Here is a 19,251-nt window from a genome sequence, read left to right on the forward strand (position 1 = left end):
GAATGAAAATGACACAAATTATGAATAGTGTTTTTTTACACCGTTAATGATCAAAACACGTAAACTCTAACAACTTGAATTTTCTTTTGTGGGTTTTACAGGGTATTGTATTAAAAAAAAAAAATCTATAAATATCGTGGATGAATTTGACACAAAATCTTTTGGGATAACAGATATCGTATTTTAAAACGTCTGACATCTTTTTAACAAACTGTAATATTCTTTTAGAGTTAGTTGGGCGAAATGTTAGGTACTGGTTAAAAATCAGGATTCCCGTGGATGGATATGACACAAAATGCCTATGTATATCAGTTACTGCTCAGATATTAATAAGAAAGTAAAATTTTCGTCTTGAATTTTTTTTTCGTCCAATACTAATGGAAAACACTAATACCTAAATTTCTACTTATGCAGGCACCAAAATGACACAATTTTTTGTATTAGGTTGGGCAAATGCTCCGGAAGCTATATGCGAAAAAGAAACAACTTTAATATTCTTGAAGCCTCAAAACGTAGTCCTACGGGTCTATAGTCCCAAACTAAGCAAAGCTTGTACTATGGATACCAAGCAACGGATAAACATACTTATATAGATTAATACATATTAAACATCCAAGACCCGAAAACAAACATTCGTATTATTACAAATATCTGCCCTGGCCGGGAATCGAACCCGGGACCTCAAGCTTCGTAGTCAGGTACTCTAACCACTTGGCCATCTGGTCGTCAAAATATCGCTAGATGGCGATATTTTACCTTTCTTTTGGCCTCCATTACGGATGCGTTGCCGGTCCTAATCATAGTTTTATGTTGTTTACCTATGAGGGACAAATTTAAAAACGAATAATATTTTTAACGAATTCAATTGATTTTGTACCATATTGTATATTTAGTAAGGTCGAATATATGTGTACATTTATGTGGTTGCTATATGCACTATGCCTGGAAAAGGGTTAGGGAAAGGTGTCAAGAAAGTCAACTTGAAGATGATAAATTGTGTTAAAATTATCACTTTTCAAATTAGATATACCAAATCAAAGTTTCTATAGAGCCCCGCTTTGCGGTGCTCCTATTCCTCAGTTTTTTCAGACATGTGGTTTTTAATTCGTCGTGGCAGTGCAGGGTTCTCTGACTGACTCATCAACTTTTCCAGAAGCGTGGCGTCGGCGGGCCCGTGCAGTGCGCCGTGCGCCACTTTCCACACTTGTTCTAATTGCACCAACGAGGAGTGCATATGGTGCGCTTCGCAAGGCCGCTGCGTGGATAAGGTGGGTTGAAAATAACTTTGAATTGAAATTAAATCGTTTATTTTGCTTTAGACATGGTAAAATTGGTTCTAAACATGGCTGGTTAGACATGTCACATATGTTAAGTCATCTGAGTCATTGCTGACTTGAAAAATTCCGTCTAAAAATATTACTCGATTTGTAGGGTTCCGTACCCAAAGGGTAAAAACGGAAACCCTATGGCTAAGACTTCGATGTCCGCCCTCCCTCCTTGAATACGCTCTGGATCGTTTTCATGAAATGTTTTGTGTCTGTCGCCAGAACGCATACGGCGCGTCGTTCCCCCTGGGCGGGTGCCGCCTCTGGTCGACCAGCAGCGCGGCGACTGGTTGCGGCGCGGCGCGGGCGGGCTGCGCGCGGCACGTGTCGTGCGCGTCGTGCCGCGCCGAGCCGGCGTGCGGCTGGTGCGACGACGGCGGCGGCGGCGGACGCGGCGTCTGCCTGCCCGGCGGCGCGAGGAGGCCGCACGAGCCGCATGTCTGCGCCGCACACAGGTCACTGCCACCCCCCCCCCCCCCTACGTAATGCGTTGCAATGATTTTTTCGTCTCTCCTGTTCGGAAAGTTTAATTTTCATGAGTAGATAGCCGGGTGGAAAATTGCGTTTTCATCTCTAGGGTGAAAAGTTTTTTTTTTTTAATTTTTTGATTAGCCACGGAGTCGAAGATAATTGAGTTACATCAATGACACTTTTTTTTTCACGTTTCGGCATGGCCATCTAGATGCCCGTCTTGACCAAGGAGCTTATATACAACACTGAAGGTTGAACGCCGAACATCCGTTTGAAACAAGAAATTTGATTTTATTACGTTACGAACATATTGCATCTCTTTCTTTAGTGACGTTAAAGAAAAAGAGATGGAATATATAAATAAGTAATTAAGGTCAAACTTCTTCGTTCGGCGTTCAACCTCCAGTTTTGTATATAAGCTTCTTGGTCGTGACCAACTCGATTTTTCTTTATAGTCGGCCGTGGCAAGTGGCCAGTCGAAAAGGTACCGTTGGAGGTTGGATATAAGTAAATTCAACTTATTATTATTCTCATTTTTTTTGTAGTATTTTACTTTCCTCACAGTCGAAATGAAAAGTAGAGTGTTTAACTCGGGTGAAATTACCCATTTCTCCTCGAACTATTGGCATGAAGACGAAATATCTCGGGTGAAATAGGTCACTTTCCACCCTTGGTTATCAATCTACTATTCTTTACCCCCCTCCTCTTTAAACGTACCCAAATGACCATATTTAGTTAAAAGTCTTAGGGCCTATTTCACCACTTGTCGACTAACTTTAAGTGACGGCTATCAGTGATGCCGTCTCTGTTTGTTTTGTCTGAATAAACAAAGACGGGGCATTACTTTTATCTGACACTTAAACGGGCCCTTAGTTTTTCTTCAGCCATTTTCAGCGCTCTTCAGTCAGACTCGCGCTTGACTAGAAGCGTAGAACTAACTGTGTGTATTTTGAACAGATGGCACTTCACTCGGTGTCCGCTGTGCCAGTGTAACGGGCACTCCATCTGCGACGCGGAGGGCCGCTGCGTGCAGCCCTGCGGCGCTCGCAGCGTCGGCCCGCACTGCGACACCTGCGCGGCCGGACACTACGGGGACCCGCTCAACGGGGGCACGTGCCAGCGTGAGCACACCGCCCTCTATACCTATTTTTTTTATTTCGACTGGATGGCAAACGAGCAAGTGGGTCTCCTGATGGTAAGAGATCACCACTGCCCATAGACACCTGCAACACCAGGGGGATTGCAGATGCGCTGTCAACCTAGAGGCCTAAGATGGGATACCTCAAGTGCCAGTAATTTCACCGGCTGTCTTACTCTCCACGCCGAAACACAACAGTGCAAGGATTAGCGAGCAAGATGGTGGTAGCAATCCGGGCGGACCTTGCACAAGGTCCTACCACCTGCAATAGAGGCTTTTGCCCAACAGCGGGTCACTTTAACGGGCTAAAGAAAGTGATGCACTACCTTTATCATGTATGTTTGTGTGTTACAGCGTGCGAGTGCAACGCGCAAGCGGTGGCGTGCGCGCCCGACACTGGGCGTTGCTTTTGCAGCACCAAAGGGCTCGCGGGGGAGCGGTGCGACAAGTGCGACAACAGCAATCATTACCACGCCGACCTCTATAACAAGGGAGCGTGCTATTGTAAGTACCAAGGCACAGTACAGCAGGGTGCCAGTGGAACCCTTACACTCTGATTACGTCTGTCAAGACGGACGGTACTCAAAAAAATAAATATCGAAGGAACAATAGGTAACTCACGATTTTTACAAGCTTTTATTCAACTTGACCTGCAGGGCTACTACGAAACTCGAAGTTCGTGTCGTGCGGTCCCTCTCGCTCTCGTATTATAGTATTTTATGCAACAGTTGTATAACGGGGTTCAAAAAAGGTGAGTGGCGTGAGTTACGATGTGAGCTTTAGCGAACATCGTAAGAAAAAGACGCCACGAGCTTTTTTTTGACTTACTTATACAACGTTGCATACAATACTTTTTCTTCGACTGGATACTTATAAATTACAATTCAAAATTAGAGAAATAGTAAACTTTAAAGTTTTCATAGTTTTTGTAAAAAGTATGGCAAACGCAAAGAGAAGGTAAACAACAATAAACAAGTACAAAATATGAAAATGACAAAAATTTGTCTTAAGTTAAAAATTTTGTTTTTGATTCACGTTTACTTGCTGTGACGATTTAAAAATACGCGTTACTTATGTTGCAGCGTTGCAGCTATTGATTATGTTCGAAAAGTTTTTATTCTGTATAAAAACCATATAAAATATGTAACTGGCTGCATCTAAAGCCTGTCGAAACGTACGAATTAAGAAAAAAAAAAAGTAAGTGGTTGCAGTTGCAGTATCGTTTTAGCAACATTACGATACAGTGCTGTTATCGGGAATAGACAATATAGACTTTCCAGAATCTTTTATGTATGCTGTTATATTACTGTTCGTATTAAGTAAATCACAGATTACATATAGGAGTAGAAAAAATAGTTATAAGTGTCAGAGGGACCGCACGACACGAACTTCGAGTTTCGAGTTTCGTAGTAGCCCTGCTGTTTATTTGTTTGTTTGGGTCAAATCTTGGAAGCTAAATTTGACTCACTTCCAGTGGTCCGATTGACTTGAAATTTGGCATACTTATGTAAATTTGGTGGCTATACAATAGTCTGGTAGTGACGTCCTGGTGGTCCTTCCAGGATCGTCTCCGCAGGAGGGAACTCCTCAACCGTTAATAGTACAGACTTGAAATTTGGTACGGATATGTAGTTTAGATGACAATGCACGTGCAGTCAACAAAAAGTACAGTCTACAAAAAAGCTTGTATTGAAAATGTTTTTTTTAATAAAAAAACATATTTTTTTTATTCGCTAAAAATGTTATGGTGAATAAATTTATCCAAGAATAAAGCATTCGACCTTTTTTTCAATTGATGAATTATTCATTCATTATTTTATTCGGATAAATCCACGAAAGATTTAGTTTTTTTTGGTTATTTCAATTCTATACAAATAAACAACACAATAATTTATCAACACACATATAATGTGTTATATCGCACATTAGGTACTCAATTAATGTTGAAACGACGAAAAACAGAAACCAAAATTGTGTTCTCTGAAAGGAGAACATTTTATTAATCATAATGTTTACAAACATATATTCATGTAAAAAAATTAAACTAAAACACTTTACCTGAAAGGAGAAACAAACATTTCATGCAAATATTCCGCTATCTTCTATTTATTTTTAATTATTCAAACTTGTATGACATTACGTTTACATATCTCTTCAAATTCAAATGCAAACTGACAACTTTCAAAAGCAAGGCCATAGACAAGTTAAATGAGGGCTATGAAACCACAATTAAACACATATCAAAAAATTATTTCGCAGATTCCGCGAATAAATAATTTAATGGAATAAGAATCATTCGACAATGTTTCTCGTCATTCGAAGAAATGTTGCCCATCTGTTATTTCCGTATTAATTTTATACGACATTGTATTTTTTACAGATGACCTAGCAGTAGACTACCAATTCACCTTCAACCTCTCAAAGAAGGAGGACCGCCACCTCTCAGCCATTAACTTCCGCAACGCTCCAGTAAAGGCGGACGTTGATGCGGACTTCAGTATAACGTGTTCGGCGCATGCGCGCATGAACCTGACAGTTCGGACGCGAGCGGAGCCGGGGGAGAGGACGATTTTGTCCCACGTCAACTGCACCAGTTTTAGATACAAGTTGGTATTGATTTAGTTAAACTAAACTAAATTAGTTTAGTTTTAGCTTTTAGATGAAGGTTAGTTAAGTGACAAAAAATATTGATGGCATTCTGCTTAGCCGCTCACATGCTTTTGGCAACTCTAGTTGTCTGTTCAAACTCAAAATTCAAAGCATGTGAGTGGTTAGACTACCAGTTCACCTTCAACTTGACTTTTACATTTCAAATTTACCACGAGCTTTACGGTGAAGGAAAACATCACGAGGAGACTTGCACAACCCCAATTCAATGGTGTGTGTGAAATTCCTGAAATGAGGCCTGTGCCCAGCAGTGGGACGTATATAGGCTGAGATGATGGTGTTAAATTACATATTCAATTCATAAATATTTATTTCGGATATATGTATTTGATACATTTAGGCACATATATTAATCGACGTCTCTGATAGCGGCATCAAGATCAATGACCTCAGACCTTTCAATTACAGATTCCCAAAGTCCGACCACGCTTTCGGCGTCGAGGACAACGTTACGTTGACGACTTTCTTCGTCTACGTGTACGATTTCCGGCCGCCGCTGTGGATACAGATATCGTTCTCACAGTACCCGAAGTTGAATCTTCAACAGTTCTTCATCACGTTTTCTTCATGTTTCCTGCTGTTGCTGCTTGTTGCGGCTGCGCTGTGGAAGATAAAGCAGGTTAGCGGAAGGTTCAATCCAGAGGTTCCCAAAGTATTTTTCTCGTAGATCACATTAAGTTTTACTTTTTTCGGTAGACCGACACCTGCATCTACATCTCTACTACATTCACATAACTCTAAAACTATCAGTTTTCGCGGCAATGTGGCCCCCCGTCTGGTCTGCCGTGGCCCTCGTCCACCTGGACTGGGCCACTTTGGGAACCTCTAGTCCAATCGATTGACTAAGTAATTTTTTTTGAAGAGATGCGAATTAAAAAACTGGTCAAAAGAAATAAGGGTCGCTTGAGTTTCATCGGTAAAATGAAATCAAAAATAAGTTTGATTGTACAACAAGAACATAAACGAGCCATTTTACCCGAGTCGTTCATATAGCCCCCCGAGCCAGTACGGCGAGGGTGGATAGACGGAACACGTCGACGGGAAAATAGGTTTAATACTCGAGTTTTACACTCTGCTTTTCACTTCGATGGCGACGAAATGAAATATCAACAGTGGAAACAATTGTTCACTTATTTATTTATTTATTTATTCATTGTAATGTCATGTTACATATATAAGGTGTTACAATATTATAATAAGTCAATCCATGACGCCCTGTCGGGGCATACAATAATTCAAGTAGAACGCATAACTACCCACACCCAAAATCAAAACCATTACTAAAAAAACGTACTATGTACCTAACTTTTATTGTTCATGCATTATTATATAATTATATATTTTTTGTATTAATAGAACGTTTTTTTTTAGACAAGGAATGTTGTAAAGAAGTTTATCTACACCCATATAGTAAATCCTCAATTATGCGTTTAAAAACCACAGGTAATGACCAGCATTACGACGTTGGATTCTATTATGAACACGGCTGTATCGTAATGGTCCCCCGTGTGTAATGATGTATGAAATCTCATTACGATACAGATTTCTTACAGCAGGGGGGGGGGGGGCAGCAGCAGCTCGTGGTGCAGACATGCCTACCTAGTTCTCGTTAATGCAGGTTCGCGGAACACATAATAGAGGATTTAATATATGGATATAGTTAAATAATTGTATGCAACTGTACCTACGTAATTAGGCCTTAAAACACTCATGTGACCTTATTATGAAACTCGGCTACGCCTCGTGCTCATGTTTTAAGGACCCCTATTACGATACAGTTGCATAAAATACTATTTACCAATGAAACTCGCGCGCGCTTATTTTCTTTTGGGTAATAAATATTTGTTCGTGTATGTCATCTGAAATATTTAAGAACAGCTTTTTATTTTTATTGCCTGTAGTTTATACTGTAGTGTATACCAGGGCAGAGGTGCCAATACACTTGCCGCGTGGCCCCGTTGAACCGCGATGGACAACCTTTGCTCCAGAAACGACCCAGAGTGGGGTCAAGACCTCACACGAATGTGAAATGACACTCTTTTTGTTTGACAGAAATACGACCTGTACAGAAGAAGGCAGCGGCTGTTCGTAGAAATGGAGCAGATGGCGTCGCGTCCCTTCAGCCAAGTCTGCGTGGAGCTTGAGAAGGGAGCGGCAGGTAATAATAATAATACATTTATTTAGTTCAACAAATAGGTTTCTTGACATACATAAAGGTTGAGACTGCCTCATCCATCCATCCACTGACTGTGACTGCCTAGTTGTTATAAAATACCTGTGCCAGGCAATCCCGCTCCTCCAAAGTTAGTACATTATAATTAAGTTCCCTTGGGGTATTTGTAACCTTATTTATATTTAAAAGATTACATCTTACTTTAAAGATACAGTAGCTTTACACTTATCTGGGCCAATCAACTATTTTCCAACAAGATATTTCACGGTTTAATAGGTTGAACTTACGTAGGATGGCATGTATTCATGTACACCATCTATTAAATTACAGAAAAAAAAACATGTTTACTTACAAAAAATCTGCAATTTTTTGACAGATGTGGACAGATTAGTGTCGGTAAAAAAGTTGATTGACCCATCTTACAGTAACTTACTTATGTGAGCGAGTGATTCTTTTCGTTGTTTTGTTTTTGCCCCCGAAAAAATGTTACGGAGTAGAGTTTTTTGTACGAGACGTGGTGGCATTTTTATTTTTTCTCCGGTTAAATATTAATTACAGCGAAAAAGAAAACAATGGCGCCACATTTCTTTTAGTTTGTTAGTTAGAAGACATAAATAGTTTCGTAATAAGAGTGCTCAGAAACAATACAGCGCAATTTGAGCCCAGTAATAAATGCGAAGTCGTGGTGGCCGAGTGGTTTGACCTACGGCCTCTCAAGCAGAGTATAGTATAGTAAGTCGAGTAGTTCAAACCCGGCTCGCACCGCTGAGTTTTTCGAAATTCATGTGCGTAAATTACATTTGAAATTTACCACGAGCTTTACGGCGAAGGAAAACATCGTGAGGAAACCTGCACAAGCCTGCCAAGTAGTTCAATGGTTTGTGTGAAGTTCCCGATCCGCACTGGGCCCGCGTGGGAACTACTGCCCAAGCCCTCTCATTCTGAGAGGGCTGTGCCCAGCAGTGGGACGTGTACAGGCTGGGATGATGGATGATGAATAAAAGTGAGATGTTATGTTGATGATTATTCAGGCGGGGGCGTGCCGGCGCCGGTGGCGCTGGAGCCGTGCCTGGGGTCGCGCGCGGCGGTGCTGTCGCTGCTGGTGCGGCTGCCGACCGGCGGCACGGGCCGCGCGCCGCCGCTGGGCGGGCTGGCGGTCGCCTCCGCGCTCGTCACGCTCGGCCACCACGCGCCGCAGCCCGCCAAGCGCGCGCGCCGCTGACCGTGAGTATACGCCCTACACGCTGCACCCAGGACAGGGGGCGGGGAGCGAGGCACGGCTGCTCTTTCATTTTTAGGGTTCCTTACCCAAAGGGTAAAAACGGAAACCCCTATACTAAGACTTTGCTGTCCGTCCGTCTGTCCGTCTGTCACCATGCTGTATCTTATGAACCTTCATAGCAAGACAGTTGAAATTTTCACAGATTATGTATAACTGTGGCCGCTATGGCAACAAATACTAAACACAGAATAAAATAAATATTTAACGGGGGCTCCCGTACAACAAATCGTTTTTGCCGGTTTTTGCTCGATATTAATAACGGCAACAGGTAGACGCTATTCATAGAATATTTAGTCGTATATTCACTTTAAAAATAAATAATTAAATTAAAATAAATATTTAAGGTGGTTCCCATACAACAAACGTGTTTTTTTTGCTAACGTCTTATAATAATTTATTTATTTATTCAGACAACAAAGATCCATACATTATTAGTAATTTGCTTATAACTATGTTAGTATACATATTGGACGAGTGATAGTGTGGTATTAATTAATTAATGTTGTATAGATAATGGTATGTACGGAACCCTTCGTGCGTGAGTCCGAATCGCACTTCGTTTTTTTTTTTAATTATGACACGAGAAGATTGACAAGGGACAGTTATTAAAAAAAGTAACCGAAAGACCTATAGGGTGTAAGTACTTGCGGTTATACTAGAAACTTGAAACTTCCCAAAAACTCGGCTTGTTTTATTGCTATTTACCTAACAATGATCTTTTCTTTGTTTCAGCACAAGCAACACCAATGTATATGACAAATATATGTAAATGGTGTATAAATAGACAAGTATAGTGAGTTGCTCAAACAATACTCAATTATATCGACCCCGGATTAAATCAACATGCGGACAAAATGCAGTGTATAATGTTCCATAGTCTTAGGTTACAGGTGTTATGAATTTTGAACCTTTTTGTTTAAGGTACGTATTGTGTATTGAATGGATTTATTTACAAATGCCTGATTGTTATTGTCTTCTTGTAAAAATTGTTTAACCTTTGGCATGTTTGTCTAAAGCGATAACGGATATTATTAGCCTTTAAAGGTTAAAAGGTTAAATTTAGTACGGTTTTTTAACTAGCTTTAATAACGTTTAGAATAAGTTAAAAATGAAATAATATCAATCTAAAAAAATCTGCCTGTGTCAACTGACTACGGTGTTTTAATAATGTATGATCTTTCTAAACCTGGATCTATCGCGTATTTATTTTTTATATTAGCTCATAGATGTACCGGGAAATCGTCTTAAGTAAAAATTTCACTCTTTATCTTTAAAAAAACTTCTCTTCTGTATTTTTTTTAATAAGTTTGCATGTATATATACCTTGTATTTTCTATTTAGATAACAGTTATTTTTTGATTACCTTATCTAAAAGCGTCTTTAACTTTTATCAGAAGGCAATAAGAACTAAGCATAAACATATTAAGACATACATCGCCAGTTAAAATTAAAAAGCTATTTATTTTTAGTCAGTTGTTCAATTCAATTTAATAAAATTCAAGGCACTAGCTTAAAACATTTTGACATGGTTATTTTTTTAATTTAAACGTGGCGAGTGTTAAAGTCGTTTATGTTAATAATTAAAGGTATTACAAAAACTGATAAAATGGTTATGAACATGTCATAAAATGTTATAATTAATGCAATACACGTGTCCAATAAAAGTCGGACAGGTTCGGATTTATTAGTGTTTACTGCACTGTATCGAGTTGCATTCCATGACTAAGAATCTGAAATAGAATCGAAACTGTCGGGCGATTATTTATTATAATAAATTCGTAAGTAATCTGATGTAATGCATTAATTATGCTTGAGATCCGGGGTAGTTTTCAAGTAAAATATCAGGTCAGTTTTTGGATACTTTTGATATACGTACGGCATATTAGATATATCTTGTATGCAAAAATATAATTTTATTGATATTATGAATTTAATTTAAAAACTAGTTATTTACGTAGCGGAAGTGTATGTGCCCTATAACGAACCAATTCATTTAAAAATAAATATTTGTTAAGTTACCCCTTAAATGAGTCAAATATTAATATATTTATAAATATGAAATTTAGATGTAGTCATCGTCTACTTCCTTGCAAGAAGTTGCCAAATATTGTTATATCTTTAATCACATGTATAGGTTGCTAAAACTATTTTGGAATATTAATTCAATGCTCCCTACACCGGATTAACTTAACTTATGAACTTGACATTGCTAAGTGAAGGGATAATTTGGTTTTAAACACAGTTCACTGATATTTTAACAGTAGTAATGTAGTAACAACCGCTGTTATTGTTTTGCTGCGGCTGCATTCAAAATGCAATCAAAAACATCCTCATCTAATTACGTAATGTTGACTATTTAACTTCTTCATTTGCTATTAGGTCTTTATACTTCTAATTTTAAGCTTTAATTTTATGTTTTGAATTTGTATGTGCTCGTGCAAAAGTTTACATATATACATAAACACCTATTTTAAGGAAATGAAAACCATTCAAAAGAAAACCATCACGATTAAATTAACGTTAGTGTTTGGCAGCTAAGATACCGTCAAAATGAGAAGGTACACCCGTGTCCCATTCTCTATTTTTACGTCGGAATTTAAAAAGGTTAAAATTGGGTTAAACTGCTTCTAATATTTAACACGTCTGAAGAATCAACATCTCTGTGGTACACATGGTGTAACCTCTCGTTTTACGCTGGTAGTTAAAAAGGTTAAAGTTAGGCTTTATGTAATATTTTACGCGCGCCAGCCCAGTGTAGTGAGCATTGCCAATTATTTTTTTCAACAGTCATACAGTCTAGTTATTTGGTAACTTTGTTTATATTGTGTAGATTTAGACAAGGTGCTTATTTTGTAAGCTTGCGTATAGTATGAAATGAAGAATGTAACCAGTGGAAGTTGTTGCGTTAGTATCGGAGCTACTAGCCTAGCACGGGTGAGAAACATAATCCTATTGATGCCGCTAAACTGTCCGTCTGTCTGTCACATGACTCAAGAACCGTAATAGATATAAAGCTGTTCTTTTTTAACTTAATGTGAAACATTATAAACAACAACAACAAAACAAACTTTCGCATTTATAATAATACTAGAATTGTAGTTTTTGTGGTATAGGCTGGCAAAGACTACAAATGAAAGATGCATGTGCTAGGCCGATGCATCCGTTTGTGTTTTGTAAAAAATATTTTTATAGAATGAACGAACTTTAACGTCAGTAGCAAATTAATTTGATGAAAGTTATTTTTTCAGCACATTCTGTTCACCAGTAACAATATTAAAGTAGGTACCTATTTAAAAAACAAAACCACGAAAACGATCGCCACTACTTAAAAAAAATCTCGTATTTCAAACCAACACGACAGCAAAATTGAACCTTGAAATAATGTTCACGTTAACTCAAAATAATTATCGATTTTGAGATACTAGCTTTTTTTTAAAAGAAGCAAAGAAATACTTTTAAATATTACCATTGTATTATTGAGATTTCGTGCAGCTTCCTCATATTTAACTATTGCAGTCATTTCCTTATATCGTTGGTTGGTATTTTTACTAAAATTTTGGTCAGATACTGCAGTCTGTATCAATGAGTCTGACACCTAATTGTTCGGTATGAGGTCGTGATATCACTATAAATATTATCTACAGCTTTTTGTACGTATAAAAAGCCAGCCTTTTCCTGGCGCTTACGTCTTTAATTACAATAAATGCCAAGAAAGCGTAAACGCCAGCAGGCTTCAACACCAAAAGTAAATCATCAATATCCTTTGATACTCTACTTCGAATGCTGAATAAACGTTTTCGTTAAGGTCTTATGTTTATCATTATGAATTTAAGATTGTAAATAGTGCAGCTTTTGGCTAAACTACGATATTTTTCTTACGACTGATTTGTAAATGTTGTAAAGATTTTTTTTTATGTATGTACATCTAAAAAGCATTTAGTTTCGATGTTGTGTCGGCACCAAAAAACGTTTATGAAGTTTTTTTTGTAAGTACCTGCACAGCATCGGTATAGGATTAGAGTGTATCAATAGACGTATTTAGATAGCATGTTAAATTTGTAATTTATTCATCGGTATAGGTATCACATTTGACAGTGCGCGGTGAGTACTGAGTAACTACAAATAAAACTAACTGCATATTTTCTATTAGTTGGCGTTTACTTCTTTATTATTTAATGATTGATACACTAAGTGCGTAAGCGCCAGGTCTTTATAATAGTTGCAACAGTTATGGTTAGTTTGTGATTACAAACGATAATGAAATAAAATGACCATTGTTATTCTACAGTGATGTTTTAAATGTAGTTACTCAGAGCAGAACTAAAGTAAAGTAAGCTTTATGTTTCGCTTATTTATTTATGTGGTATAATGGCTATAATAAACAACTGCCAAGTTATTGCTTCATTCGTAAGGCTTACCGAATCCTGCATTGTATTTATAAAATAACGTAGGACGAGTTCAGCCTGATGTAGACTGGAACCGGGTATATGGACGCAAATGCAGATTTCCAATGTATATGTAAAATAAATGGTTTGGGTAGATTTTTTATATGAAAGCGTCCATATGAATTGAACAGGGGCCTAATGCCACTTACACCCTTAGACATTTGTGTAAATATACGTAACCGACACTAAGCTTTTTGTGTTCATAGAAAAAATATCGCGAATAAAATAAAAATTTAAAGTAACGGTCACGTTTTTAATTGACGCGAAATAATTAACATTTCATTCAAATTTATAAACTCATAGAAATTTGTGTTAGAGCCCATGCAAGTAATTGTAACTTTTTAATAGCAAGCAAATTATATATTTGCCTTTTGATAACACCACGTAGATATAGGTATAATGATTTACATAATCAAAATGTCGCCTTTTAAAAAAAATAAACCTCAAACGTGTCAAATATATAAAAAAAAAAACTTTAACCTTATCGGAACCTAGCCACGTGCCGTGCACGTATTCAGTGGTGCAAGCCTGATGCCGGAAATATGCATGTCTACAGAATATAATAGCATGCAATCTGTTTGCTTAAAAATAAGCTATAGGCATGTATATTTCTGGCATTCATTTATTCGTATGTTTTGGCGTATAATAAATATTCGTGCTGAGCATTATATGCGATATACTGTCATAACTTTAAAGGTTAAAAGGTTAAAAACGCGACGCGTACAATTATCAAGTAACATAAAAACACATATTTCGGTCACTAAACTATGGTTTATATCAATCCAATGTATATAAAGTGTAAACAAACCGATTTTATCAAAATTCTTGTATAAACACCCAGTGGATCGCATCAATAACACATTCATCTGTAATTCGTGTTTTTTAACTAGACGTATAATCTTTTTTTTTTCACCAAAATTCACTTGATTTTAATATTTAATTTTCATTTCAAAAATCTTCGTCAAAATCTGACGTTATTTCTTGAATGAAACATTGCGGAAAATTTGTCATTTTAAAAATCGATTAATTTATTTTATTTTATTTCTAATAAACATTACATCTATCATTACAGTTACCCAATACGATAGAGTAGCAAGCTCCTTATATATTAAAGTATATACCTAATTTACATTTTATACGTACTTACTATTAATGGTCGATTTAATAAGCGACTTTTATTTACTTACGTTAAAATTAAAAAAAAATAGTTAACTGCTTTTATAATTAAATAAACAGTCATTGGAATTAAATCAAGTATTGTAAATAATAAAATAGACAAAAATATTTTGATCTATTCAATTAATAAATTAATCGATTTACTGAACAGATTAATGATTATGCACTAGGTTCTAGCTTTTCACATCACTAAATGTCTGGGTAAATGGCGTTTTTGTTTACACTTTTTATAAACTGGATTGACTAAACCCTTAGCATGATGATTTTCAATAATAACGTTTTGAATGTAATAAGGCTGTGTCGCAAACTCAGTCCGTAATAGCCCGAAATACATTTGGAGATAATACACATCACAATGTATCCATCACCCTTATATTATGAATACTCTATTATTTGTATGATCTCATTTTTAATTGGTTTTTTGACTTCTCTTGCTCGACTGGCTAAGTAGTCGAAATACGTTTATAATAATTGTATGGCAGCTTTTTATTTAATGGACGTCCATTGAAGTAGTTAATATTTTAAGCATCCTTTTTTAATACAATATATTTTATAATTTAACCTTATTTTTATTTTATCCTCATTATTTCGTTTTTTTCTCAAGGTCAAAAGTACAGAACTGGACTTGGTTTAAAGGTTTATTTGTTATCTTAAGTGCCTTTACTACCACAACTACACGTGAACAGTGTGCAGAAAGCATTTTCTCTGTCCATTGCGGGGGCGAGACGCTCCCCAACCAGTGATTACTTGGCAGCCCACGCAATGAAAAGAGAAAATGCTCAGCGTGCTATCGTTTGCACCCAAGCCTAGCATTTAGTCTTCACTACCTCAATTTCAGCTCACTTTAGCAGTATTAAATGTAGTTCAATGGATGTCGTATCGCTTACCTAAATAGGTTAAATAATTTTATTTCAAGGTAACTTGAGACATAATATTATTTTAAGTATATTCCTCCATGCTCCTTCCATTTTGTAACGATATAGAATCTACTTTTACATCGGTTAAGGTCAAGCAGGTTTTTTAACCTTTTGATCGACCTATAAACTGATCCGTACGTTTATACATATTCTAATATTGATTGACGTGAAAGTAGCCTAGTAATTTTATGTCTTAGATATATTATGAGTTTTTATGACTTAAAAGTTACTGTTTTAAAACAAAATAAACAATAAATTTCGTCCTTTATGTTTATGACTATTGACTGTAGACATTGCAAGTTTTTGTTTTTTTAGTACATTACTACAGAGACCGGGAAGTAAGGGGTTGCCCGGCCGAACACACAAATAGACATGAGGCTAGGTATGAGGCTGGCAACACCACTTCTCGCCGAGGTAGTGGTTTTCTCAAACATGCAATGAAATAAATAAAACTTTGATTTTTTGGAGTTTTCCTTTAAAGCATCCTTTTGCATGTTTGAGAAAAATATATTAAATAGCACTCACTTAGCAAAAAGTTTATAAAATGCGTTCTTCCCATTAAACAAGTTTCGTCATAAAAATAAGAGTTCATACGTGAGTGATTCGTCTTTCAGACTGTGCTTTTGCATGTGACTTTGTCTCGTACACATCAATGTGCTTAGGGATCAATGTAATGTAATGTATACATACATATAACTACCTATCGAACAATCCATACAATAACATTAATTATTTTTATTATGACGTGTGAAAGTAAAAGCAAATTTTTGTATAATTTTATTTTTATTGAACGTATTGTTATGGAAAGAAATTGAACTTAAAATGAATTGTTGGTCCGTCTTTAGAAATTAAGTGAATTCTTCAAAAATATTATGTTAATTTCCTTCCCTAGATGACAATTAAGATGTTTTTCTCGCTTCAATTGTAAGAATGTTGATAATTCAATTTATGTTAGTGTTTCTTGTGCTGTCTACAAATTGTATAAATGGCTAATTACCTACGCGAGCGCGAAGTCTTATAAAATTTTGTAATACCTACGCCGCGAGCGCGAAGTCTTATAAAATTTTGTATTAATATTTAAAATTCTGCTTCAATTTAATGTATACAGATCTGAAATTTATGTTAATTACAAAAGTATTGTGAAAAGTACGCCATTAGTGCTAATTCGGGGAGAGATGTCAGACGCTAGCACAGTAGACAGCTTAACTACACTACAATAGCACTGCTGCACCATACGTTAACATACTCGTAACTAGAAGCGCATTAGCAGTCAGGGATATTAACTGCTATGTTTAAAAAAGGACTTTAAAGTTGTTGTCAACAACAATACGGCCCCTGATGCATAATATTACTAACTAGCTTTTGCTCACGGCTTCGCCCGCGTGGAATTCGGTTATCGCGCGCTGTTCCCTCGGAAACTGCATTTTACGGGATAAAAAGTAGCCTATGTCACTCTCTGGCCCATAAACTATCTCTATGCCAAAAATCACGTCGATCCGTCGCTCCGTTTCGACGTGAAAAACGGACAAACATACACATTTTCTCATTTATATTATTAGTATGGATATGGAAAGATACTCTCTGACTCCATTAGGTACGCAAAAATCGCAACATGTAGAGAAGGGCAGTGAATCTTTTTGAAGGCAGCATGAAATGGCGGTAAATTAAAAAAAAGGCTGGCAACATATAAAAACAAAAAATATCGATGACAAATTACGTAACAGGCGGGACTTTGTACAAAGTGAAATGAAAATGACTGAAAAAAGATAGCGTGCATTTTATACTTTCCTTTGGAAGCATTTTCAATATTGATCACGTATTCGTACGAACTGGGGGTTCGCGAATGCCCCTTAAGGGGGTCGCAGTATCTTTAAAATTCTCTCACCGTTATTGTTATCAACATAAGATAAAACAAATAACTGTATGTGGAAGTAAGCAGGGGGTCGCCAAATATTTATCAAACAAAGGCGGGTCGCGTCCTGAAAAAGTTTGAAAAAAACTGATCTAGGTTTTCGTTTGTCGCAATGAAATAACGCTAGATGTCTTTAGTATAACTAAATGAGCCAATCGCAAGCAAAGCAACACCGTATCGTCAAAAAAACCTCACTATACTAACGCCATCTAGCTATATTTCGCCTGTCAAGTAGCCCTCATTCAATTTTGATTTACATTGCTGTATTAAACCGTGATTTTAGTTTATTTTTCTATCAATAGATGTCACTATCTCGTCTCAAGGAACAGCTGAATCGCGCTGTTAAGATTTTTCCGGCAGGCTATAAAAGGGCTGTCAATCATATTAAAATTTCCCAAGCAACCGTGGTTTAACATGTACGTTTGCTACGCTGGTCCTTCTCTACATTGAGGCATTAGATAGGCAGAGGCACTCTTGTTTAAAAAGTTTTATAGAGACCAGGGATGTTACGGAGCTCCAGTTACGTTTCCGTTAAATCGGAACTTCCGTTTGGTATTACACATCCGTTTAGGTTCCGGTTCCGATACTTTTGAAACGGAAGTTATATCGGATGTCGATGCTTAGCGCGGTGGCGGGACAAGAGTGGCGTACATCAAAAACAAACGGGTTTAAACCAGTCATTTGCTCATCTCCTCGCTGGCCACGTGCTCCACCCACTCAGGCTCCGGTTCTGCATGGTTCCGGTTCCGTTTTCGGTTTCGATTTAGTTTCTGGTTCCGATAAACAAAATTGAAAACATCTGGTCCCGCTTTCGGTTCCGATAAAACCACATTACAATAAGTCCTTTATAAAGGACTCTGGGTGTTAGGAGGATAATGGGTAATTTAGTTACTTATTCATCATTCCTTACAGTCGTGCGGTTAGGTTGTCTAATGTAAAAGCTCCTTTAGTATAGAAACTTGTAACATATAGCATAGAAGCATAGCCACACTAAATAAGTTGACATAAGCATATAGTCGGTACTATAGCTGTTAAGGTGAACGTGATTCGCGTTGTAAATATCCTGACACATAAATTATTGTATTTCTTAATAAAAATATCGATCGGTTACTTTGGTTTTATTGATTATCTAGTCTACGTGGCAGGTATGTGATATAAGTATGATAGGCAGATGTATGAAGTATGAAGTGCAAAAGTACCTAAGTGACATCAGAGGGCGTTCAAGTATTACGTAACGCAATTTGGGGGTAGGGGGTGATCTTGTAAAACGTTACGAGAGGATGTTAAGACAACGCGTTACGTCACAGGTTTTTTGTAGGAAGTACATACAATCATGTCCTCAAAAGTGGGAAATTCGCATCATCAGTCGTTGTTCATACTCGCTAGATGGCGCTACGAGTCGCTAACAGTCTTAAAACAATTTTATAAATATTCTTATTGACCAGGAAATCGTTAATACAGCATGCGGCGAACAACTCAATGCAATTGCCGCTTGAATTTGGCGTTGGCAAGATAAGTTTTGCGAGACCTTATGATGGCTATACCTTCCGCCGCCTAACTTTGCCTAAAAGTTCATTGACACGACTAGTACCACAAAAACTATAAAGTTATAATACGGTATTTGACAAGTCCTGATTTTGCCATATCTTAATATTATTAAGAAAATATAGATAAACAGATAGTGTTTAGCGAAGAGAAAATTTAAATCGGTTGAAAATTGGATTTATAGTGATTTTTTGAAAAAT

General features: G+C 37.1%; 1 protein-coding gene across 1 annotated transcript in view; it reads left to right on the forward strand.

Moving 5' to 3' along the window:
* Window positions 1–15,238, forward strand: part of dsd (attractin-like protein dsd) — a gene marked incomplete in the record, with an annotated part of 43,375 nt that extends 28,137 nt beyond the window's left edge. Inside the window, 9 exon segments of the mRNA XM_074107331.1 lie at window positions 1,154–1,268; window positions 1,548–1,780; window positions 2,754–2,917; window positions 3,289–3,438; window positions 5,315–5,540; window positions 6,010–6,220; window positions 7,654–7,759; window positions 8,806–8,998; window positions 9,789–15,238. Coding sequence (XP_073963432.1) covers window positions 1,154–1,268; window positions 1,548–1,780; window positions 2,754–2,917; window positions 3,289–3,438; window positions 5,315–5,540; window positions 6,010–6,220; window positions 7,654–7,759; window positions 8,806–8,996 — 1,396 coding nt within the window.
* Between the last annotated feature and the right edge of the window lie 4,013 nt (window positions 15,239–19,251).

This window comes from Choristoneura fumiferana, chromosome 25 (assembly GCF_025370935.1).
Source record: "Choristoneura fumiferana chromosome 25, NRCan_CFum_1, whole genome shotgun sequence".
Classification (NCBI taxonomy): Eukaryota; Metazoa; Arthropoda; class Insecta; order Lepidoptera; family Tortricidae; genus Choristoneura; species Choristoneura fumiferana.